The sequence below is a fragment of the Sturnira hondurensis genome, unplaced genomic scaffold (assembly GCF_014824575.4).
Source record: "Sturnira hondurensis isolate 20B ecotype Veracruz unplaced genomic scaffold, ASM1482457v3 Scaffold0004525, whole genome shotgun sequence".
NCBI lineage: Eukaryota > Metazoa > Chordata > Mammalia > Chiroptera > Phyllostomidae > Sturnira > Sturnira hondurensis.
This window is the reverse complement of record NW_028077156.1, coordinates 115,492-140,761: the sequence shown is the minus strand read 5'-3', so window position 1 is coordinate 140,761 and position 25,270 is coordinate 115,492. Positions and strand designations below refer to the sequence as shown.

General features: G+C 38.2%; 1 protein-coding gene across 4 annotated transcripts in view; it reads left to right on the top strand.

Annotated features, from left to right (window-relative positions):
- Nucleotides 1–21,887, top strand: part of LARS1 (leucyl-tRNA synthetase 1) — a 69,343-nt gene extending 47,456 nt beyond the window's left edge. For all 4 annotated transcript variants that reach the window (XM_037045915.1, XM_037045914.1, XM_037045916.1 and 1 more), the window contains 10 exons: nt 3,960–4,143; nt 5,531–5,621; nt 6,683–6,823; nt 7,830–7,970; nt 8,217–8,327; nt 10,576–10,686; nt 13,357–13,461; nt 15,620–15,715; nt 16,832–16,964; nt 21,481–21,887. In XM_037045915.1, coding sequence (XP_036901810.1) covers nt 3,960–4,143; nt 5,531–5,621; nt 6,683–6,823; nt 7,830–7,970; nt 8,217–8,327; nt 10,576–10,686; nt 13,357–13,461; nt 15,620–15,715; nt 16,832–16,964; nt 21,481–21,686 — 1,319 coding nt within the window. In that variant the 3' untranslated portion in view covers nt 21,687–21,887. The remainder of the gene's footprint in view (nt 1–3,959; nt 4,144–5,530; nt 5,622–6,682; nt 6,824–7,829; nt 7,971–8,216; nt 8,328–10,575; nt 10,687–13,356; nt 13,462–15,619; nt 15,716–16,831; nt 16,965–21,480) is intronic.
- The last annotated feature ends 3,383 nt before the right edge of the window (nt 21,888–25,270 follow it).

Genomic DNA, 25,270 nt, shown 5'->3' with positions numbered 1-25,270 from the left:
TCCTTCCTTTCCTTAAAGCAGCCCTTTTAGTAATTCTTGTAGAGCAGGTTTTGTGGAGGCGTATTCTTTTAGACTTCTTTTGTCTTGGAAGCTCTTTATTTGGCCTTCTATCTTGATTGAGAGCCTTGCTGGATAAAGCAGTCTCGGTTGTAGGCCTCTGTTTCTCATTACTTGGAATATTTCTTGCCATTCTCTTCTTGCTTGGAATGTTTCCATTGAGAAGTCAGTAGCCAGCCTTATTGGGACCCCCTTGTATGTCACTTCCTTTTTCTCCCTTGCTGCCTTTAGGATTTTCTCTTTGTCTTGGAGGTTTGCCATTTTAATGATGATGTGTCTTACAGTAGACCTCTTTGGGTTCCATCTGCTGGGGACCCTCTGTGAGTCCTGGATCTGTACGACTTTATCTGTCCTCAAGTTAGGAAAGTTTTCCATTATTACTCTTTCAAGTAGATTTTCTATCCCTTGTTCCTCTTCCTCTCCTTCTGGTATTCCTATTATTCGGATATTATTAAGTTTCATGTTGTCTTGCATTTCTCTTAAATTCTCTTCATTTTTTCTGATTCTCTTTTCCTTTACTTGTTCCGTCTGGGAGATTTTTTCTATCCTGTCTTCAGTCTCACTTATGCGATCTTCCGCCATATCGATTCCATTCTTCATACCTTCTACTGTGTTCTTCAGTTCAGAAATTGTATTCTTCATTTCCTCTTGGCCTTTACTGATGGTTTCTATTTCCTTTTTCATGTTGGTATAGTTTGCAGAGAGTTCATCGTAGCTCCCCTGTAGTTTCTGGTAGCTCGTTGTAAGCTCTTTGAATTTCCTGATAACCAGTGCTTTGAATTCCACATCTGATAGTTGACTTGCCTCTATTTCATCTAATATTCTTTCTGAAGCTTCCTCCTTTTCTTTCATTTGGGGATTGTTTCTTTGTCTTCCCATTGTTTTTTCATACTCTTCTTGTTATTCTCCGCTTCTTAAATTGATCTGTTCAGGTTCACTGGGTTTATGGTGTGAACTTCTGTGGTAGGATACCTGTGAAAGTCAGCGGTGCAGTCTGCTGCAGATATCTTGGTGTTCTCCGCTTCCACCTACTCCTTTCTTTACTGTGCGTGTGTGATCAGTTGTGGGGGAGGCAAAATGGTTTATGATAGCAGAAGATTATTTTATGTTATTTACAGACACAGTGGGCAGAGAAGAAATGGACAATCTCTAGGCTATGTATAGTGTTAATCGTGCTCTTTGACCCAGCTTACCACTTTTAGGAAAGGGTGGGCATAAGTTAAGTGTCTTGTTAAGAAGGGAGGGCTTGTGAGTTGTATCTAGAAAGCAGTGTGGTTGCGGGTGGTCAGATTTGAGGTAAGGTGACAGTACAGGTTAGTAACTGGGTGTAGTGCGTCAGTAAATAGAGTAATAGAATTTAGGCACCTGTAAGGTGGTGTAAGCTCCGAGAGATGTGTTATGAAGTATTACTGTTGTACAGAACAGCTCTTATTTACAATAATATTGGAGCAACACTCACATGATAGATTCTATGTGATCTGTCTAAATGGGGGTTATAGAGCTTGGGTAGTATAGCAAAGGAAAGCACGTGAAGTATAGAAAATCAGCAAAACACTGTGGAGGAAGGAGGAGTGGGAACCTGTCAGGTAGTACAGCATACCCAGCCAGGACTAAAAAGCCTATACAGAAAGAGGTGGGATACAAAGATATTCTTAAAATAAAAAAAGGAGTAAGAATAATGCAAAAAATAATAATAATACACCTAAAAGAAAACTAAGCAACGCACAAACAATCCAACACACACACACACACACTCAAAAGTCAGGAGAAAAGGGGAATAAGCGGAAAATTTGGGAAGAACAGAAGGACTAAAACCGGACAAAAAGGAAAAGAAATGAAGGACAGAGTATTGAAAGATAGAGCAACAATACAGTTTACAAGATATAAGATTAATTACAAAAGAGGTTGAGAGAGAAAAAAAGGGGGGAAGGGAAAACACACACACACACACACACACACACACACACACACTAGAGAAGGAAAAAGAAAAAAAAAAGGGAAGGACCCTTCCTTTGTTGGTTTCAAATTGTCCAAACCGGTTTTTCTGGTTGCGATGTCTCTGAGGGCAGGTATGCAGGCGCGCGAGCAGGCTGCCGATTGGTCTGTGGTCGCGCACAGCCCCAGGAGGCTGCCTGTGGCCCGTGGTATCCGGTACCGTCCTTCTCAGTCCTGTGTAGGACCGAGGCGTTCCCGCTTCTCCCCTAGATGGCTGCTCGGTGGTTGGAGGCAAGCCGAGGTCTTAGAGCCCCTCAGTTCACTTTCCAATAGAGACTTCTCCACAAAGCCTGTGTCTCAGCCCAGCCCAATGCCAAAAGACCAGCAATGACAGTGTCCTTCTTAAATCCCTCGAGCTGGCGGGCTGGCAGGCTGGCGACCGCAGCGTCCACAGTTGCCACCCTTTACGTTAACTTAAGCCCACAGGTCTCTGCCCGATATTAACCTGCCTGCCTAGAAGGGGAGGGGGGAGTCAGTTCTCTCCCATGGAGTGTGTTGCTGACCCCCCGGGTGCCGGGCCTCCAGCGTTCACTCCGTCCCAGTCGCCCCGGTCCTGGATTCAGACAGGGCTTCTATTTCCCACTGATGGTGCTGGCCCCCATTGTGCGCCAATTCTCCTGGGTACTCACGCTCCTCCAGAGTTCGCCTGCTCTGGGCGCGCCGAGGAGCAGCCCGCAGCCTAGGAGGCTGTGGGTGCGCAACTGCTTTTGTCCTCACTTGCCTTCTGGAGTGCTTGCCGACCTGCCGCTGTCTGGTTCCTCTGTCACACTCTCTGGTCTCCTATTTTCATAAATGTTGGGGAACTGTTGATTGATTATGCTGTTCTTTGGTACATCCGCCCGGATTTTCCACCAGATGCAGGAGAGCTGGGTTCCCTCGGTGCTACTCTGTCGCCATCTTAGAATACACCACATGTCTCTCACTTTAAAGCAAAGGTAGAAATGATTAAATTTAGTGAGGAAAACATGTTGAAAGCCTCGAAAGGCCGAGAGCTAGGCTGCTTTCAGCAGTTAGCCAAATTGTGAATGAAGAGGGAAAGTTATTGAAGGAAATTAAAAGTACTACTTTGGTGAACACAGGAATAATAAGAAAGCAAATAGTCTTATTGCCGATATGAAAGTGTTGCGGGTCTGGGTAGAAGCTCAAGCCAGCCACAACATTCCTTTAAGCTAAAGCCTAATCCAGAGCAAGGCTGTAACAACTCTTTTTAGCTCTTGTAGCTCATGAGAGAGCTGAGGAAGCTGCAGAAGAAAAGTTTGAGGTTAGCAGAGGTTGCTTCATGAGGCGCAAAGAAAGATGTCTCCATAACACAGCACTGCTTTTAGCAGCAATGTAATGTTTCACTGCAAGGACGCCCTTCCATTTATTTTGTTGGGCTCCTATTGATAGCTTTTCCCCAATGTTTTAGAATAAAAGATTTTGATTGAAAAGTAAAATTTTGTTAATAGAAAACTTGGAAAGATCTACTCTAAGGACTAAGAACTAAATTCATATTTGCACGCATAAAGCACCAGTGTGTGTGTTGTCATGTGCTAAAGTATCATGTTTTGCCAACTCTAAATGAGGCTGAGGTGTTGATAGGGATAGCTGTCCCCAGTTTATTATTTTTTTCCTTTGCTTCATTGAAGATCACTATCTCATTAACTCAACATGCCTGAGAAGAAACATATATTGATGCTAAGTATATGCAAATTAATTCAGATGGTTTAGGGATTTTGCTTTTATCCGCATTATTAGGGATTCTACTTTTGGTGATTTTTATTTTTGCTATTGACCGATGGCAGTCCTTTAAAGCACTGGTCATTTCTTAATTTATATGTAGGCTTTACAGTGCACCCACCTGGACACATAGGTAATCTTCAGTAAGCAAGTTTTAAAGTTATTGATTGCTCTCATTTCTTCTCCAGGAATGCGCTTGGCTCTGGCTGATGCTGGTGACACTGTTGAAGATGCTAATTTTGTGGAAGCCATGGCAGATGCAGGTATTCTCCGTCTATACACCTGGGTGGAGTGGGTGAAAGAAATGGTGACCAACCGGAATAGCCTAAGAAGTGGTCCTGATAGCACCTTCAACGATCGAGTTTTTGCCAGGTAATCCGTGGACTCCAGCCACTTTGTGCTTTAAGGGAGTTGCTTAGTCCTTGTGCATTTTTAAGTTTCCTTCCCCCTCCCCCTAAAATAAATTAGATAATAATAATAGCTACTATTTATTGAAAGCTTATTTGTGCCAGGTACAATACTAATTATTTTCAATCCATTATCTGATCTTAGCCTCTTAGCAACCTTATATAATAAAGATATTTCTAGCTGTATTTTACAGTTAAAGAAATTGAGGCTTAGAAAAAGTGTTTCATTAAATTTCTTAAAGCTAGTAACTTCATACTTGGCTTATGAATTTACTTCAGTCTTTCTCCAATGCTTATTCTGATAACTATTTTACCAGGCTCTCTTGCCTTAAAGTAGGGCAGAATGGTTCAAGGAAAAATAGATGAAAAGAAATGGAGAATTATCATTTTCTTTTCCCTTCAAAAGACATTTTTGGCCTCTGTGAATCAGAAACAGTCCTATGCACTTGTCTACAAAGATCTGTAAGACTCAGTCCTTCCTTGTTTCACAGGAGAGAAAGATACAAAAACACTTATCCCGCCATTTATAGGAATAATAAAGATTGAGGGGATTTAGTTGGTATGTGAGTTCTGTGTTTCTTGAAAAGTAAACAGAATTTTTGCAAAGACAGGAGAAACTCTGGAGAGAGTATGGTATTTATTTGAAGTATTGTGTGTGGAGGGCAGAAGTAGGAGGTGAAACAAGTTGGAGGCCAGATTAGGCCAGATTATGAAAGGCCTGTGGTACCCTGGGAAAATTTTTCCTAAATATTCAGTGTCAGTTGATTAAAAGGCAACAATTAAACCTGACTGCAACTGTCGGTAAGCTATTTTTATATTGCATTTTGGGCTTCATAATGAAACTTCCATCAAAGACTTTTTAAATAGGAATAGGGTTAACAGTGTTGTAAGCAGGAGCTCTGAGTAAGTATCACATGACAGTATGTACTTAAAGGTGGATACATAAGCCCTGGTTGTTGTGGCTCAGTTGGTTGGAGCATCATCCCATAAGCTGAAAGGTCACAGGTTTGATTCTCGCTCAAGGCAAATGCCTAGGTGCAAGTTCAGTCGGGACTGCATGCGAGAGGCAACCAGGATGTTTCTCTCTCACATCAGTGTTTCTCTCTCTCTCTCTCTACCTCTCTCTAAAATCAGTAAGCATGTTTTTGGGTGAGGATAAAAAAGGTGGGTACATAGATAATAGGGTAGTGACAGTAGGCAGTTTTAAGGAACACAAGGATGGTTTTGTGGTGGACAATTTTAAATCTTTCAGGCATTGTTTGAATTTTACTGTTTCTGAGTATATGCAGCAGGTTTTCATACTTATCTATACTTGCTTTTCCACTCAATAACATTTTTTTTCTATTCAATAGTGAAATGAATGCAGGAATTATAAAAACAGATCAAAACTATGAAAAGATGATGTTTAAAGAAGCTTTGAAAACTGGGTTTTTTGAGTTACAGGTAGGCTATTAATTTTTTTTAAGTAGCTGTAAAATATGTCAATGTGAATATGATGTATTTTTGCCCTTTTTCCCTCCTGCTATTACATAATAACTAAAGTGGAGATTGGAAATTTTGTTAAGAAACTTAAATCTTCAATAAATTGTGGTTGTAAATAGTTTCCTTTGGTACTTTTACTACTGTGTTCATTTAACAGAAGTAATTCTATTGTTTCTAGTTGTGTTTGAGCATTAATAAAGAGATGAAATCTAAACATCAGTAATACTTTCCAGAAAAATGATTTTTAAGTTGAGGAAAAAATAAAGGCAGAAGTAAAGGCATACTTGTAACTAATTGTTTTTAGTTTGGAAACAAATGTTTTCTGAGGTTTTCCACAAGGTGTCAGTATTTCCTCATGTTTGGCAAAAGTACTTAAAGTAAAAATATAGCTCTATTTGATCACTTTTGTAAAATATCGCATTGGGATTTATGAACTTCGGTTTTCATAGATGTAATTGAATAAAGGTGAGTGCTGAGCATAGTGGTGTGTTGTATGTATAGCCTTTTTTGATACTTAAGTATCTTTTCTATCTATATGCTGCTCAGAGCATTGTTTTTAATATAGTTTAAATCCTTCCGCTTTTATGTCTGTTACAAAATGTCTTTTAAAAACCTTTTTCTCAAGACTCAAAAGTATAGTATCCTTTGGGCAAGGATTGATACACATTTACTTGCAAATTGTTGAAGTAATACCTTTACAAAAATTGATTATGGAATTTTAAGACTAAAAAACTTAAAAATGCATTAAAAGAGAAATACTAAATTCAGCCTTTTTTCTCTTTACTTTTATTTTGAAGAAGCATAGGGAGGGCCTGCGAACCAGACGATCGTGGTTCGATTCCTAGACAGGGCACATGCCTGGGTTGCAGCCAGTTCCCAGCGGGGGACACACGAGAAGCAACCATACATTGATATTTCTCTCTCTCTCTCTCTCCTTCCCTTTCCCTCGAAAGATGAATGAATAAAATCTTTTAAAAAAATAGTATAGGGAGAGAAATGATAAATGATTTCAAATTTTGTAGGCTGCAAAAGACAAGTACCGTGAGTTGGCCATCGAGGGGATGCACAGAGATCTTGTGTTCCGGTTTATTGAAGTTCAGACCCTTCTCTTGGCTCCATTCTGTCCACATGTGTGTGAGCACATCTGGGCACTCCTGGGAAAGGTATCTTTATGCATTTAAGATGTTGTGGTAGTTTTGATTTTTGTCTCATAAAATAAATGTGGTAATGTTGTTGCATAAGAGGAAAAGGCTGAATATGAGTATTTTAAGAATAATGTTGGATTCATCGTCATAATTATGTAAGAGGTTAAACTGCCTCCTTTTTAGACAGATACATCAGGTGTGCCTTTATTTATGTATTCACAGTGTAAATATTTTTAAAAATGTTGACTGTATGCATATTGTTTATTACCTAATTCCTGTTAGGAATTATTATAATACATTTAAATATATTCAGATATATGTTGGAATACATGTATAACTAATATTCTTTTTTCAGCTGTTTGTTAAAGAGGTGAAAATATTGAGATAGTTACAAATGTTATGAACTACTTATAAACAAAGACAGGAGTGTGTATTTGTGGAAATATTCCTGTTTTATGTAAAATTCCTTGGCACATATAGGGCTGCATATTCAGGGATATTAGCATTTTTACTGCAAAGATAAATTCAATTATTTCTCTCTGGCTCACAGATAAACAGATTGGCTGGTTTGATAACTCCCTTCTAACTTATTAACCAGTTTCTTTTGCATATTTCACTGCATGAATAATACAAAAATGCACTCATGGTATATATACCAAAGAGCCATACTTTTAGTACTGGATGTGTTAATAGGATAAATCTGAGAGTGTGCATAATTTATATAATAATGATTAAGTTTAGGCACATTAGCATTACATAATTTTCTTTGAAAGTGAGCATATGTGTGTGGGTATTAATATGCTTATACAAGTGGATGCTGATTAGGAATGTAGAGTCAGACTTCACAGCTTGAATTCTAGGGAACATTAGATTGGGGCTGTGGAAGTGGGCCATGTGGGGCCAAGGTCTGAACTTTGAACACCCAATTACAGATTGTAGCTTTGGTGTACAGTTGTAATCAAGAATCATAAAATAGCTGTATTCTAATCTCCCTGAACCTTTTTGTTTTGCTTTTATTTAAAAGCCTGGCTCAATTATGTACGCTTCATGGCCTATCATTGGTCCTGTGGATGAAACCTTGATACGGTCCTCACAGTATCTCATGGAGGTGGCACATGACCTTAGACTGCGACTGAAGAATTATATGATGCCAACTAAAGGGAAGGTGAAGTCATTTGTTTTAAAAAGGTCATTCCTGAAAAGTTATTGGTCAAATACTATTTAACAATAATGGAAATGAAGGTACTTCTTTAAAATGTATAGGGCTGTCTGTCTTCATTGCCAATATAGTTCTGTACTGTGCGTGTTTTTTAGTGTTAAAGGTACTAGTGGTATCTGCTGGGGGAGAGTTCTTTTTGGTTTTGGTTTATATGAAAGCGACTGACTGTTTTTGCCTTTCTCTGCGCTGTAGAAGACTGACATACAACAGCCCCAGAAGCCTTCACATTGTACCATCTATGTGGCAAAGAACTATCCGTCTTGGCAACATACCACACTGTCAGTTCTACGCAGTCACTTTCAGGTGATACGCTCAGCAGACTTTCTCCAGCATTGCTGTGTCCTGCTTATATTGTTTCTTTTTGTTTTTTGGGGGGGGGGTGGGGATGTTGGCAATGTCTGGGAGAAGGAAGACTGGCAGCTTTGTTTAATTACCTCTAGGCATAGAGTGTCCCTTGTTGTCCTTGGTGGCGCTTAAATGAATGTCAAGGGAAAAGATGCTGATTTTCATCATTTTTGAAACTTTTCATACAAGAATACACTGAATCTAATTGTATGTGATAAGGCTATGGGACTTTTACACGTGTGTGTGGTTAAAATTATGAAGCAAAAACACAGATTCATGTAGCCTTAACTTGATTATATTTTAAAAACTTGAAATGTGGCTCTTGAGTAATTTACAAGAAAATGTTCAGTATAATAATTACCTATAGAAATGGAGAGCTTGATGTTTTTGGTTCTGTCAGGTAAATAGCTATTAAATATGGTAGTTATATTGAAAGGAATCTCAGTATTTACACTTAGTTCTTTAAACTTAGATGCAAACCATGAAGGTGCACTCAGAGAGAGAGAGAAAGAAAGAATAGAGATTATGGCCAAAGCATAAAGTGATAACCTAAAGAAAAAATTCTTAGCTTTGATTTTACTGATCTTTATTAGAATTTTGCCTCAATAATTTTATAGTTAATTAAGAAATACTCAGAAAAATTATATTTGCAAAATTTGTTAGAAAGAGAATGGCAAGTGTGTTTTTATTCTGTGTGAACCTGTTTTTATGGAGAACTGCTTTGTTGTTTGATTGTGTGTAGTAGAAATAGGGCCTTTACGATCTGCTCAAAGATTTTGGCTTATCAGTAAAAGAGTAAAAGCTGCATTCAGAAGTAGCAAAGTGAAAAGTGGGACTGTGCCTCAGTGAGTTGCATTTTCATACCAGCATTTTCAAGGAAGCAGTAGAACTAAATATGGTATGTAATGTCCCATGTATTAAAAAGAAATGCATCACCATTGTTCTTTTATAATATTATTTATTTATTTTGAGATAGAGGGGAAAGGACAGGAAAAAAAGTGAGAAAAACATTGACATGAGAAAGAAACACCTGTTGGTTTCATCTCATAAGTGCCCCAGCTGGGGACCAAACCCACAATCCAGGTATGTGCCCTGGCCAGGAATCAAACTGTTTGCTTTGTGGGATGACAAACCAACCAACTGAGCCACACCTGCCAGGGCACCACTGCTCTTTTAGAGGTTTTATTTTTGCATAGTGTTCATTGGCTAGTTATTACATAGTTTCAAATTGACACCATCTTTTGGTATTATTTGGAATGGTTAGCTTCCTTTAAAATTTTTGTTTTTATCCAAAAGGAGCCAAAGAATGTTAGTTTACAATCAAGAAGAATGTTCTTATGTTGAATATGGCACCTTTTTAGTGACATAAGGAAAAGGAGTGTTTCCTACCTTCTCCTTTTCTCTTTCATCTCTCTTTCAGAGCAGTGCACTGACAGATAGAGAAAAAAATTTTCCCATGTACCTTGCTTAGTAAAGGTTAGAACTGAAAGTAAATGGAGTATCAGAAATTCTACTATATGCTACTTTTCATTTTGATTCATTCCCAGTGCTTGGCTTTGATACTGTGCTTCTCCAACCAGGAGAAAATGAGTCCCCTAAAACTCGGGAAAGGCCGCTTGCTTTCTCTATCAGAGGGGACAGTTGATGTTTGCAGAAATGAATTTAAATCCAGGCAGCACATTTGGGACTTTGCATATTATGGTAGACAATGCAGGCACTTGGTTTTGAGTAGATGGAAATAATACTATTTTTAACAGAACCATAGCTAGGGACTCTTGTTCATGTTTTTGGTAACAGTTTATAAAAAATGTTTAAAAGCAGACCTATAAAACTGAATGATAGTTATGTGTAGTTTTTCATTTTGATATAACTAAGGAAATACTTTTAAAAGTTTATAAGGCTTTTTTTTCTTCACAAGATAAGACCTAATGGTATAATCCTGGAGGTGCCATTATTATAAGAAAAAAGTTACTATTCAGCATGGTGCATCAAATTCCTTCCTGGTAAGGGAAGGTGATAGGAGATTCCTTTCAGTATTATTCACTCATCTTTCCCTTCCTCGTGGTGCTAGGGCTGCACGCTCTTCCGCTGTCCTCTGGCAGACTGATAGAGGTTTCACTCAGTGTCTGTATGACTTCCTACAGGCACATCAGTTCTGCATCTTCTTTTCTCCACTTTCTTCTCCAGCCCTTTTTTTTTCTTTTAGAACAATGGCGGAAAATTGCCTGATAACAAAATCATTGCTAGTGAACTAAGCAGTTTGCCAGAATTGAAGAAATACATGAAGAAAGTGATGCCGTTTGTTGCCATGGTGAAGGTGAGCTGTGGACCTTGTGCAGCTGTGGCCACATGAATAATGGTTTGATAGAACAGTACAAGGAAGGGGGAAGTTACCCCCAAGAAATCTGCTGAAATAGCACTTCTAAATCAGTGGTTTGGGAAACGCACAACTGGATTTGGGGTTTTCCTGTGGAATTGCTGAGTATGTAAAAATAGGTCTTGCGGAAGAAAAACTGGTTTAGAATTGCTGCAATAAATTATTCTCTTCATGTTCTACCTTCTCTTTTCGTTTGGGGAGGAAGCATATTCTTTTTGATTTACATTAGGGTATTTATAGTAGATCCTATTATTGGCATCAAGATCCAACATTTATATAAGTTTAGCATTAACAGGATAAATGTTATTTATTATGGTGGTGAGACCATATTTCTCAGTGATGGTTCTATTGATGTTTTGGGCCAGATAGTTCTTTGTTATGGGGGGATGTCCTGTACACTGTAGGGCAGGGGTGTCCAGTCTTTTGGCATCTGTGGGCCACACTGGAAGAAGAAGAGTTGTCTTGGGCCACACATTAAATACACAAATGTGAACAAAAACTGATGAGCAAATAAAAGGTCCATGCATAATTTTTGTGATATTGGCCACCATAGATAAGCAAAAAAGTCCTCACATAATAACTCTAATTATGCAGTGGCCCTTTCAATAATCTTTTACCAAGTTTGTGATCACTGATACAGAAAATATACATATCTAGGTAATAAAACTTAGTAATAAAACTAAATAATGTCTTAAGTCAATGTATGATTTTGTGCTGAGTCACATTCATAACCATCCTGGGCCACATGCAGCCCGTGGGCCACTGGTTGTTCTACCCCCATGTAGAGTTTAGCAGTATCCTTGGCATCTACCCACTAGATGCTGGTGGGACCTCTTCTTCACCTCCCTCAACTGTGACAAGCAAAAATGTCTTCAGACATTGCTAAATGTCTCCTACAGGCAAATTCAGCATTCCCTCTGGAGCTCCCCTATGAAGAATCACTAAGTTAGAGTCTTAGTTTTTTTCTTGTACATAGTTGATCTATTGGATTTCTTCACAAAAAGAAATAAAAGAAGGCTGCCATTTGCTTAAGATCTTAGGCTCCGAGGTCAGGCGAATCTTGGTCCAAATCCTGTTTGCCTGTTACTTCTTAGTTATGAGGCCGTAAGAGAAATCACTAAAATTCTTTCAGCCACATGGCTTTTTATCTGTAACATGAGGAAATTAATAGAACCTACCTTTTAAGAGTGCCGTGAAGAGTCAATGAAATAATATAGTTTTACCACACTTAAATATTACCTGTCAAGAAGTAAGCTTAGTAAATTTTTTTCAAATGTAAGTTGGTGCCCTCCAGCCTGCTGGGCACATAGTGGTTATTCTTGTACTTTAGATTAATTCTTGAATCTTCTAGGCTACAGATGCCTGCCTGATGGAGACCCAGACTCTTGCTTCTCCCATATTGGAGTAGATTCTTTGGAGAGCCTTTTAATCTCCTAGACAGAGTTAACTATCTGAACCTTATGGTATTTCAAGTTTGAGAAATGAAATAATTTAGGATTCTGGGTTGACCGATCCCAATCAAGTTATAAAATGTCTGCTGGCATGTTGCTAAGTCATTGTTCCCATTGGTCAGAGTGCCACATCCATTGTCAATATATGGATTCAACAAAATATTCCATTGCTGGTTGCAAAGACAGCAAATGTTGGTGACATGCCTTAACTGAATTCAGAGAAACTGATTTGAAAATTAGTTATATGATTTTAGTTTCAAGAGTTAGCTTTTTGAAAAACCAGTGTTAGGCTATTTAAGTAATAGTATATTTTTTCACTAATATTGGTGGTTTGCCAGGCATATTAGTGGTGTTGAAAAGTGTTTAATAACTCTGGTAATAAGAAAATGGGTTTTTAGCATGTTTGTTCCCCACTGGAAAAGAAACAGACTTGGATGGTAAATGAAGACAGTAAATATTAGGAATCATGTCAGGTCATTTTCACGTAAGTGCAAACTATTCTAGGCAGTTAGCTATATTTGTGCATGAACTTGGCTCTCCAAAATTATATTTTCAGTTAGCAAATATTTTATTACATGTTCAAGAAAATAAAGAAAATAAATTGTTTTGCATTTGTAAGAGGATTCAGGTAGTGGCTTGAATTCAAGTAGTAGTAGAGGATTCATGGCTTTTTAAATTTTATTTTGAAATTTGTAGGAGTATATTAGGGAATTTACTAGTAATTTATATTCTCTGAAGTAGCTTTAAAGATCTGGTGGAAGATTTATTATTATTTTGGTTACCTGAAGGGGTATCGGGGTGCCTTTACACATTTGTTTGATTCCTTGTGTAAGCAAGTTTTTTGGGTTTGCAAATTAAATCAATCTAAATGAACAATGATAAAATCATATTTATTTTATGAATCTGAAAACCTTGTCTTTCCAGTCTTTTCATTGCTGCCATAATCTTATCATATTTTAAATGATAATTACTCTGAGCTAGTAATTTCATTAACAAGCAGACATAGATAAGGGAAACCATGAGTCCAAGGCCTTGCCTTTGACTGTTCAAATTTAAAGATTTTATCAATTGAGAGAAGAATGACTGCTTTGGAGGAAGTATATTCTTTTCAACATATGCTTAATGTGATTTTGTTTTTCAAAACCATTTTGGCTGGTAGGAAAATCTGGAGAAGGTGGGACCCCATGTTCTGGATTTGCAATTAGAGTTTGATGAACAGACAGTGCTTATGGAGAATATAGTCTACCTGACCAATTCCCTTGAGGTAAGAGGGGCTAGGAATTGTAATAACTAGTTAACCATAGTAAATATAGTCCAGTGCTTTTGTTTTATAATGAACATTTTATAAACTTTATCTTCTATGTTTAGTAACTTTGCCAAATATATCAGTCAAAATATTTTTGGAGGGAAAGAAAATGGATGTACATAGAAATTGCAGGAAAAAAAATGATCTGTTGCCTTATTTCACTTATCAATTATCTACATAAAATAATAACTTTATATATCTGGATATTCACCCCCACAATTATTTTTTAAAAAATGAGAGACCTCATATACAAATACTTTCAAAATCTCTCATGTTATGGGGTACTCTGAATTGCTTCTTCCCCCTTCCCCTGCCTCTTCCTTTTAGGCCTTAAATTCACAGAATTGGATTAATTAGAATCCTTGGTTCATGATAAATTATTATTGGTCCATGTCTGATCATGTTTTTAAATTTTATTAAAAATTTTTATTCTGGGCCCTGGCTGGCGTAGCTCAGTGAATTGAGCACAGGCCTGCAAACCAGAGGCTTGCAGTTCGATTCCCAGTCAGGGCACATGCCTGGGTTGCAGACCAGTTCCTAGCAGGGGACTCACGAGAGGCAACCATACATTGATGTTTCTTTCCCTCTCCTTCCTCTCTGAAGATAAATAAGTAAAATCTTTAAAAAAAATTTTTATTCTGGAATGTGAAGCTCTTTTTAATTAAAAGTATAGTAGACATAAATATATTAGTTCCAGGTATATGACATAATTATTTGACATTTATATACAGTATAAAGTGATCACCATGAAAAATCTAGTAACCATCTGTCACCATACAGAATTATTCTGATATTATCAACCATATTTCCTATGTGTATATTACATTGTTTTTTATTTTTTATTTTTAAATATTTTATTTATTTATTTTTAGAGAGAGGGGAAGGGAAGGAGAAAGTGGGAGAGAAACATCAATGTGTGGTTGCCTCTCACATGCCCCCCACTGGGGACCTGGCCTGCAACCCAGGCATGTGCCCTACTGGGAATCAAACTGGCGACCCTTTGCTTCACAGGCCCGCGCTCAATCCACTGAGCTACACCAGCCAGGGCACATTCTGTTTAAAAAAAAAAATTATATAATGAACATCCATGAATCTACTACCAACTCAAGAACTAGAACATTACCAAGAGCTTTCACACATTCTCACTTTCCCATCATCTGGTCCCTGTCACAGCTTCATATATCGATTTGGGATTAAATGTCTGTCTCTCAGGCAACTAAGGCAGAAGGAAAGACAATTTGCTCTAGAAAAACTGTTAGAAGACAAAGTGGTTCTAGTGATAATGAAGACATGAAATGAAAAAAAAATGAAGGTTTAGAATTTGACTAAAATTGTTTCATATTAGAATGGAAGATAGTTTCTTTTTTTAAAAGATTTTATTTATTTTTATACAGAGGGGAAGGGAAGGAGAAAGAGAGGGAAACATCAATGTGTGGTTGCTTCCCGTGCACCCCCTATTGGGGGACCTGGCCTGCAACCCAGGCATGTGCCCTGACTGGGACTAAAACCAACAACCCTTTGGTTTGCAGGCTGGTGCTCAATCCATTGAGCCACACCAGCCAGGGTGGAAGATAGTTATTTCTATATAACAACTGCAGTCATGCAATTATAAATAAATTAATTAAATTAATAAATATTATTAGGCATATATTTCATGAGTATTTCTAAATATTCTTATATATTCATGGAGGTCAGAAACTTCTTGGATTTTTGGGAAATGGGGACACATTTAGGATCATCTTATATTCAGGCATATACAGTATGTTACATTTTTGTGTTTGTTTAGGTGGAAACCTTTTATTCTCAAATGCTAGATGTCTGAACTTTAAGTTCAGCCTTTTATGCTGATTTTTCATTGTCTTTTATATAGCAGGTAATTCATAAATTTCATTATAGAAAATGTTAAACATGACTTATATAAGTAACAGTACTATGAGACATCTAAAATCATTGGTTATGGATTTTATTCATCATTTATATGGACAATAATAAAATTGCACAGACCATTTCATGTTAAGTTGAGAACCTAGTTTTGCTCTTTGGTGAAATGAGTTGATAATTAATTCCAGTCATACTAAGGTATACTAATAACTCCCATTTCCCCCCCTCAATTTAGCTAGAACACATAGAAGTCAAGTTTGCCTCTGAAGCAGAAGATAAAATCAGAGAAGAATGCTGTCCTGGGAAACCACTTAATGTTTTTAGAACAGAGGTAAGTTGAAAGAATCTCACTGAATCATTTCTTTTTTAGAGTTAGAAGAGACCTTAGAGATCATTACATCTGATGAAGTGAGGGCCAGAGAAGTTAAGTGGTTGGTTTGGTCCAGGCCACACAGTTGGTTAGATATTGGGATGGATTTGTGGTCTCCAAATTTCCTAGTTGGTGCAATATTTGCTTTTCCTTACTCTTCTGTAATAGATGGCATCAGATGTTATTTGTTGGTTAAAAAAATAAAAATTTGATTTCCAAATCCTGATTTTTATTTTAAAAAATACAGTGGATATTGAAATGTGAGATTTTTTTAAAAAGTGAAAAGGCACTTTCATTCTTCAGATGAGTCTTGGTTTGAGAATGTTTTTCAAGATATTTTGGTTTCTGGCATAAATGAAATAGATGGATTATCTTAAGTTATGCTGGAACAGATTTTCCCCCTTATTATTTGGCTACTATTAATGAAGATAGATAGCATTTGGAGTTTTGGAGGATTCTATTTATTTATTCTCTAAGAATCCATTCCAAATGGCAGCATTTGTCCAAGTCCAGCAGACTGCAGTTGTGAGAGTCCATAAAATGTCCTTTTCTTGATAAGCAGCGGACTTAGATATCTTAGATAGCAAGAAGGATCTTTTATTACATGGCCTACAGAATGTAGGATGTGGTATGAGATAGGACTGGTTTAATCCTGCCTCTCCCTTTTTGGGTTTATGACCTTGGCCTACCTTGTTAAATATTCCCAGTTCTGAGTTCTGAATCTGTGAAAAGAGGTCTCAAAGAATTACCTTTCAGGATTTAGGAATAATGATGCTTAGGGCAGTGCCTGCTACATAGTAGAAATTCAGTAAATGAGGGTAGTTGTAGAAGAGAAAACAATTATTATCCATCATCATTTTGATATTTGTAGTTGTCATTTTATCTAGGCGTTTGGTTGTAAGTATGAGATTTGTACATTTTTTCTCTCATGTTTGAGTGTCTCTCTGTCATGATTCTAGAATGCTGGAATTAAGTCTGTCTTTCATTGGACATTAAAAATGTAGCAGAGAGTCCTCTTTGTTCAGAGTATTTAAGTTTGATTTCCTATAACAATTATTTTCTCTTTTATTTTTCTAGCCTGGTGTGTCAGTTTTCATAGTGAATCCCCAGCCATCCAATGGTCACTTCTCAACCAAAATTGAAATAAGGCAAGGAGATACCTGCGATTCTATAATCAGGCGTTTAATGAAAATGGATCGAGGAATTAAAGGTAAATGGTTTCCCTGCACATTTGGCAGTAGCTTGTGGATTTGATGAATTCTAAGCCAAGAAAGAAGAGTAGCTGACTTGCTTAGGGATAGCTGTGTGATGTTGTGGGAAGCATATTGAACCCAGCAGCAGGAAACCTATGTTCTCTTTGGGGCATTGTGAGTAGGTAGATGGGTGACTTGGCCATGTCACTGAAACTCTAAACTGATCTCCTCTTTAGTAAAGTGAGGATGCTGGATTAGATATTTTTCTAAGACCCCATCCACCTTTAAATTGTAACAAGCAATTTCTCTTTCTCTCAGAGGTTTTCAGAGTTAAGGAACACATACTCTTTATATTCTAAACTAACTTGCCCAGTTGGGTTTGTTCTTAGGGAAGGAAGATAAACAGTAAACGTTAGTGAATGTGTGCCATGTATTAGCCATCTGATCATTCCTGTGACACTATAACACAGAGGGTATTATTACTCTCCTTTTACAGGTAATAAAGTGGAGGTCAGAAAGGCTAAATAACTTGCAAAGTTCATTTAGTTATAAATCCTTGAGCTGAAATTCAAATTCAGATCCATCAGACTCCAAAGATCATTCTTCCGAACAATGTGCCTGCAAGTAAAATATGTAAATTTAATTTATCAGGATTAAGTCAAAATCTATGATTATATAGTAGTTTATAGGGTTTGGTTTTTTACAATCACTCAGCCACGTCTTAAGCTGAGCATGCTGTGAAGGGAGTTAGTGTGTCTCTGTGTTATTTTTCTTCCCAATTATGAGGAGAGATTAATGTTGAGATTCCTTATTTTGCATTATCTCTCTTCTTGATGGCAATTAAGAGTTGATTGGGCCACATTCCATTAGTATGAACTTCTTCTGAATAGATTTATAAGTCCCAGACAGTGACCTAATTTATGGGACTCTGTTCTAGGTAACAGTATGCCATTAAGATAGAAGATTTAAATTAGCCCTTTGGAATTTATTATACCATGTTATTTTTTGTTCTCTTGAAGTATTTGTTTTCTCTGGGCACTTCTTGATTGACTATCATGTGTAGTGTATGTAGAGTTAAGGGTGTTTGTGGAGACTCCTATGAATGCACTAAGGAGTTTGGGGAGCCCACAAAATCTCTTCATTAGGACACTGCATCTAGTGAAGGAATAGGGGACTAAGCTATTGACATACATAATCCTAATCTAAGGAGAAACTGCTGAGTGCAGTTAAGAGAGGTATAGATAAAATTGATGGCCAGTGAGGCAAAGGGTGAGATTATTTCCAACCGTGGTGATCAGGGATGAATTTATGGAGAAAATTCAGGGTCCGACAGAAGTAAGGCCTGGTTGAATGTGGTTGGTGGGGTAGTAATATGGGTGTAATAACTTGTAGTTTTAATTTGAACATTTTACCTATAATGTCATATAGTGTGCCTGAGTCTGATATTGTTATGTTACAGAATTATGTGCTTATGATTCTGTAATGAAAACAGGGTGTTATTAGTGCCCTGTATTGTTTAGACGGGCATGAAAATGATACCCATGAGGGTGAGAGGACAGGATGTGTGGCTGGTGGTTTGGGGGGTGCTCTCATACTTATTTCACTCTGTGTCAGCAATAATCAGGACTGGAGATTTTGCTGTTTTTTGACGTTATTTTAATGTGGTAAAATATGCACAACAAAATTGACCATTGTAGTCATCATGAAGTATATAGTTCACTGCCAGTAAATATATTTCCATTGTTGTGCAGCCGTCACACTGTCCACCGCCAGGACTTTCCCATCACCTTAAGCTGAGACCCTGTACCCACTAAATAATAACTCTCCATCACTCTGCCTCCCTCTAGTCCCTAGTGACCACTTTTCTACTTTCTGCCTTTATGTAGAACCATGCAATATTTGTCCTTTTGTGTCTGGCTTATTTCACTTAGCAAAATGTCTTCGAGGTCCATCATGTTGTCACAGGCATCGACCATACTCCCTCAGTAAACCAGAGACTGTAGAGTGAGAGCACCATCCTTAGAGCTATAGGCCACAGAAGGCAGACAGTTTTGAAATATGAATATAGGAAGCCATTTTGTGGCTTTATTCAGCTGTTTTATATTACATATATGAATCATGAGAAAATTTTATGATAGGAACAATTCTTTGCCACACAGAACAATTTGGTAGCTTTTAAAGAAAATAGATATTTGTGTGGACCTACTGAGTAGGATTATCTTGAGGTGATAATGCATGAGAGAATGTGTTCCTATATTGAAAATTGTATTATATTATGTTCAATCTGCCTCTGTTACATATCTCAGACACTAACTAGGTTCTTCACTGAGACTCTGTCATACTGCTTATATCCTTTGTCAGACTAGCTGAGAGTAAAGTTCTGTAAATTTCATATTAGTAGCTGTTGTGAATTTTAGAAAATAGATAGAAATGTTAGAGGAGTTTGAAATTAAAATTCTTCCAGGTACCTACAAAAGAGCTCTAACCATGAGACTTTTCCAGAAGCCAGCAGCATACTTTGATGTCTAAGGGAGCGGAGAATGTGAGATGGCACAGGAGTGAAGTGCAGGAACCAGTCTCCCTGTCTGTCTGCCACAGTGACCAGCAAGTTGTCCAATTAGTGCCCATTGTATTGGGGGTGATTATGGTCCAAATTCAGGAGAAAATTGGACTAAAATCATTCTTTTGTTCCACAAAGACCACTGAGCAACTATTTGATGATAATGACTTGAAATCACTTGCAGCCCCTGCCACATATGAACCAGTAACTTGGAGTTCGTGAAAGGCTCCGTTTCGCATTATCAATCCCTAGTGACTTTCAGTTACTCTCATCTCCTCTCTAAGTGCCTTAAATCTTGCGTAGTTGCAGACTCAGATTTCAGCATTTTCACTGAGGTCTGGGGTAATAAGAAAAGACAGACCACTAAGAAGGCTCCAAGATTTATTGGCAGTAATGAACTACATGGTGAAACATCAAAGCAAATGTGTTTTGTCACTTAGAAGCCTGATCGAGTGTTAAGGCTTCTTTGAAATAGTTTGATTCAGAATTACTTGGAATGATGAGGGAATTCTGTTTTAGAGGGAGACACACACACAGGCAGATCTGCAGTAAAAGGCCTTCCACATAAAATCTGCTGGCAGAACTTGTCACTGCTTCTATAGCAAAATAATTTGGTATCTCTGGTGAGCATGTTGAATTGCAAAGCTGTTAAAATGAATAGTATTTTTACCCCAAATGAGACCAGCACTGTCATGCAGGCTGTATCTGTTCCTTTCCTTTTTTAACTGTGAGGGCTTGTGCTGTATCTGGGAATAGATTTTATGCCCTCTGCAGAGGCAGACTCTCTAGAGATTCTCAGGTAGGGTTTGTCTTCATAGTAGTCACAGGTAATTAATTGCTCTATAAGCCCCCAAGATCCTGCCTCTAAACTTGTAGTCCTTCTGTCTTTGTTTCCCAAGGAGAAGAGAATTCATAGATAACTTGTACTCTTGGCATAGCCACCAGCTGCTTTTGTGTCTCCTTTTATCTCTTATTCCTCTCTTGCTAAGCTTCAAACTCTCAAAGCAACATAATTGGGAATAGAGCTCACAGACCACCTAGTGATCTACTTAAGAAAGGGGTGGGAAGTAATTTGGAAAATATCTTCTGTTTCTGTGGCTCAGGTTAAACATAACTAGCCAGGCTGCACTTAAAATCACCATTTCTAGTCATTTATTATGTTTTTCTTCTATATAAAATAAAACCACTTGGAGTCGGAAAGTCTCAGAATTGCTGAAATAAATAAACAAACTTCTTTTTAGGCTCAGTTGTTGGCAGGCTTGTTGGATCATAAATTTGATCAAGGGACAAGTGCTTTTTTTGCCAGGAGCCATCTTATCAGCTTGCACAAGAGCAGATCAGGAAAATCTGAAGCGGGGGTGGGGGCGGGGGGGCGGCGGGGCTGGAGCTCATCCAAAAGCATAAACTTCTAAAATTTGTGCCTTTTGCCCCTGCCCTTCCCCTTCTTGCCTTGTCTCTCACCCACCTGTTAACGCAAACACTTTTCATCCTTTGAGCAAACCAAGAAACTCATTGTACTGTGTATTAGAATAGCAATTCTTTTTTTCCAAAAGTGTCTTCCAAAAAACCCCAGTAACTCTTCCAGTTTTAATATATTCCAGGAAGCAAGACAAGGAAGAGAAGTATTTTATACTTTCTGATATTCTGAAAAATGGTTAATTGAAGCATATAACAAGTGGTTTGAGAGACCATATAGGTTAGGATACTGCTCAAAATTAGACTTAACCCTTCCCTTGGTTTATAAATTCCAGGGCATGTGTTACACAGGATCTCTGACAATTGTTGATCTGGCTAAAAGCTGACAGAGGATGATTTGTTAGGTTTAGCTTGCTTTCTGAGATTGGATCCTATTTCATAATCTGATGAAAAGATATTTTAGATGTAATCATTGTGTTTAAGACATGAATTATCAGAGTTGGGGCATGGGTTTGAGTCAGTAATTAAATGCTCATATCAATCATCTTTTGTTGTAGATCTTTCCAAAGTGAAACTGATGAGATTTGATGATCCACTGTTGGGACCTCGGCGAATTCCTGTCCTGGGAAAAGAGCAAACTGGGAAGACCCCCATTTCTGAGCATGCTGTTTTCCACATAGACCTCATGAGCAAGAAAGTTTATCTTATGGAAAATGGGCTCCAGGAAGATATTGGTGATACAGTGGTATATCTGGTTCATTAGACTCTTGCAAACTGGAGATTTTTCCTGTTTTCTGGGGATGCTACTGTTTGGTGCCTACAGATTGACAATGAGAACCTTAGGCTGGACCTAAATAGACTTCATTTCTAACCATTCAATTCTGCATGTAATCATAATTATACCAAGTCATCTTGGATTCCTGGACCTAATAAATTTTTTTTTCCTTAGAGCCTCCAAGAGAAAGTTTGTCACACTTTTTTTTTTTAATTTAAAAACATTACTGCTAATTCCCAGCAGCTTCTGGCCTTTGACATTAACACAAAAGTGTCTCTATGGACTTCCGGCCAAGATGGAGGCATAGGTGGAAACAGTGTGCCTCCTCACACAACCAAGATTAAAGACAACAAAGTTTTAGTAACACAAACGCAACCAAAACACAGAAAATTGAAATATACGGAAGTCTGACAACAATGAACCTTTCAGCCGGACTGGTAAGAGGGGTGGAGCCAGTGGTGGAGCGGGGTTGGGCAGGAAAGATCAGCTGGATCAACCCAGGCATGCAGGCAGCCGTTGCCAGATCCCAGGTGTGGAGTGGCAACGGGCAGACCCAGTGAGGGCACAAGGTGGCAGGCTGACCACGGTCACACATTCCTGTGCAGATAAACCAGGTGAAGCGGGGAGGAGTGAGACGGACCGAGCAGGCCCCAGCAGCAGGAAGCAGCGGAAGGGACCTCCAGTGCCCCTCTTTGACCATGTCCCAACATACAGCATCACAACTCAGTGACTGGGTTGACCCACCTTGGTGAACACCTAGGGCTCTGTCCCTCATACATAACAGGCGAAAACAGACCAAAACATTATAGCTCAATAAGAACTCAAAGCCCCACAGCCAATAACTCTAAGCGACCAAGAAATAGCCAACCTATCAGATGCATAGTTAAAAATACTGGTGATTAGGATGCTCACAGAACTGGTTGATTATAGTCACAAATTAGAGGAACAGATGAAGGCTAAACTACTTGAAATGAAGGGAAATGCACAGGAAACCAATAGTGATGGAAAGGAAACTGGGACTCAAATCAATGGAATGGACCAGAAGGAAGAAAAAAATGACCAAACATAAAAGTATGAAGAAACAAGAATTCAAAAAAATGAGGAGAGGCTTAGGAACCTTCAGGACATCTTTAAACATTCCAACATCCGAATTATAGGGGTAGTAGAAGGGGAAGAGGAAGAGCGACAAGTGGAAAACTTATTTGAACAAATAATAAAGGAGAACTTCCCCAATCTGGCAAAGGAAATAGACTTCCAGGAAATGCAGGAAGCTCAGAGAGTCCCAAAGAAGGTGGACCCAAGAAGGAACACACCAAGGCACATCATCATTACATTAGCCAAGATTAAAATGAAGGAGAGAATCCTAGAAGCAGCAAGAGATAAGGGGACAGTCACCTACAAAGGAGTTCCCATCAGACTGTCAGTGGATTTCTCAAAAGAGACCTTACAGGCAGGAAGGGGATGGAAAGAAGTATTCCAAGTCATGAAATCCAGAGACCTACATACAAGATTGCTCTATCCAGCAAAGCTTCCATTTAGAATGGAAGGACTGATAAAGTGCTTCTCAGATAAGGTTAAGTTAAAGGAATTCATCATCACCAAGCACTTATTGTATGAAATGTTAAAGGGACTTATCTAAGAAAAAGAAGATAAAAAATACGAACATTGAAAGGACAGAAAACTCAGGTATTAACAACCACGCCTAAAACAAAAGTAAACCAAGAGGACAGCTAGATCAGGAGTGGAACCATAGAAATGAAGATCACATGGAGGGTTAGCAACAGGGGAGTGGGAGAAGAAGAAGGGGGAGAAGGTACAGAGAATAAGTAGTATAGGTGGGAGGTAGAAAAGAGATAGGAGGGGCAAGAATAGTATGGGGAATATAGAATCTAAAGAACTTGAGACATGTGGACATAAACTAAAGGGGGGGAATGGTGGGGGAGGGGCCGCGAAGGGTGGAGGGGAATGAAGGGGGGGATGGGACAACTGTAATGGCATAATCAATAAAATATATTTCTTTTAAAAAGTGTCACTATGCTTCTGTGAGGTATACTTCATACTACTCCTGACAGCTAAGGTGTGTCTGCCGCGGTCCAGCCGCAGCCCATCTAAGGGTCCTCAAGTGAGAGTTCGCGTCGGCACTGGGTAACAGGCAACTACACAGCTCAAAGGCAGAACAGGTGAAGCACTGTTCTGTTTATTGTAAGTATAAGCTGATTTTTTATATTTTCATTTTTGGCATAGATTAATATTTACAGGTGTACAGCATGATCAGTTAAGCAGAAAAAATCAATACAAAGGTAACCAGGAAAAGTACGAAAGTTCCCATAGTTTCAGTTATGTTAAACAAAAGGTATTTTGACCAGGAAAACCATTAATCAGACAATTTGAAATAGTTCTATGTATACAGTTTGAATGTCTTATTGTTTATTAAAGTTCTCAGAAATTGTCATTGGCAGCAGGTACGCTTAGACCAAGCAGAGGTTAGGAAATACACTATAAGCCTCTGTAATATCTAACTTAGTTATCTATCTTGCTGTCTAAAATGTTTTTTGTATACTGAGGACTCTGACTCCTTGGTAGTAGTTTCTAAGTGCTTAGTTTGTAATAGCTAACCAGCTTCTTCTGTTTTTATGCCTGTCTAATTCTAATTGATATATATTCCTATTCAAGGTAAAGGAGGGGCTGTTACTCTAACAACTCTTTAACAATCAGGGGTTATTTTCTAAAGGGGTTTTTGGTATTCTATGAGGCAGTTCTGTGGGAATACATATTTTTCCCTGAACTGTTCTTTCTTGGGTGGCTTTCACTGGAATAAATAAGTAAAGTACGATGCCTTAATTCAGCCAGGGTGATATTGCTTAGGACTTGAGCCAACTGTTGTTTTTTCTCTGAGAGTGGTCATTAATTCTAGGAGATTCCAAATTATCAGAAGTGCAAAGGTTAGAATACTAAGAAACAGTAAGAATAAAAGCAACACCATATATCCACTAATGCCACGTCCGTCCTGCTGGAAAACGCTTCTGTGAAGCCGGCATCTCCAAGTCGTGACTGTGTCAACTGACATGGTTAGAAAATGCTTCTGTGAAGCCTTTGTCCCCAAGCCGTGACTGTGTCAGCCGACCTGGTTAGCACTGGACAAGGCATCCCCAAGCCGTGACTGTGTCAGCCGACCTGGTTAGCACTGGACGCGGCATGTGTCTAACAGCTTTTTATATCCATTATGGAGTTAGCTTTATTTCTCCTTTAAAGAGAAAAAAGTACATTAGACAGCTAGTTTTGCGTTTTAAAGAAAAGAACTCTCATGACCATTTAAAAGAACAAATGAGAATATTTTGACCTGACTACTGTTTTGTATAAAGAACAAAAACAGTCTTGTATTTATAAGATTTTTTAGCTTTGATATATTCAATTAACCACCAATATGTTTTCCAAGGCTTATATTAATAGTTTGTAAGTTTATTTCATCTACACTAAATTTAGGCATTTTTAAAAGAGGGGACTTTTTTCCACCCAGAAAACTGCAGTTATCAGATGTCTTAAGTCCAACTGTATTTAAAGACCATGCCAAC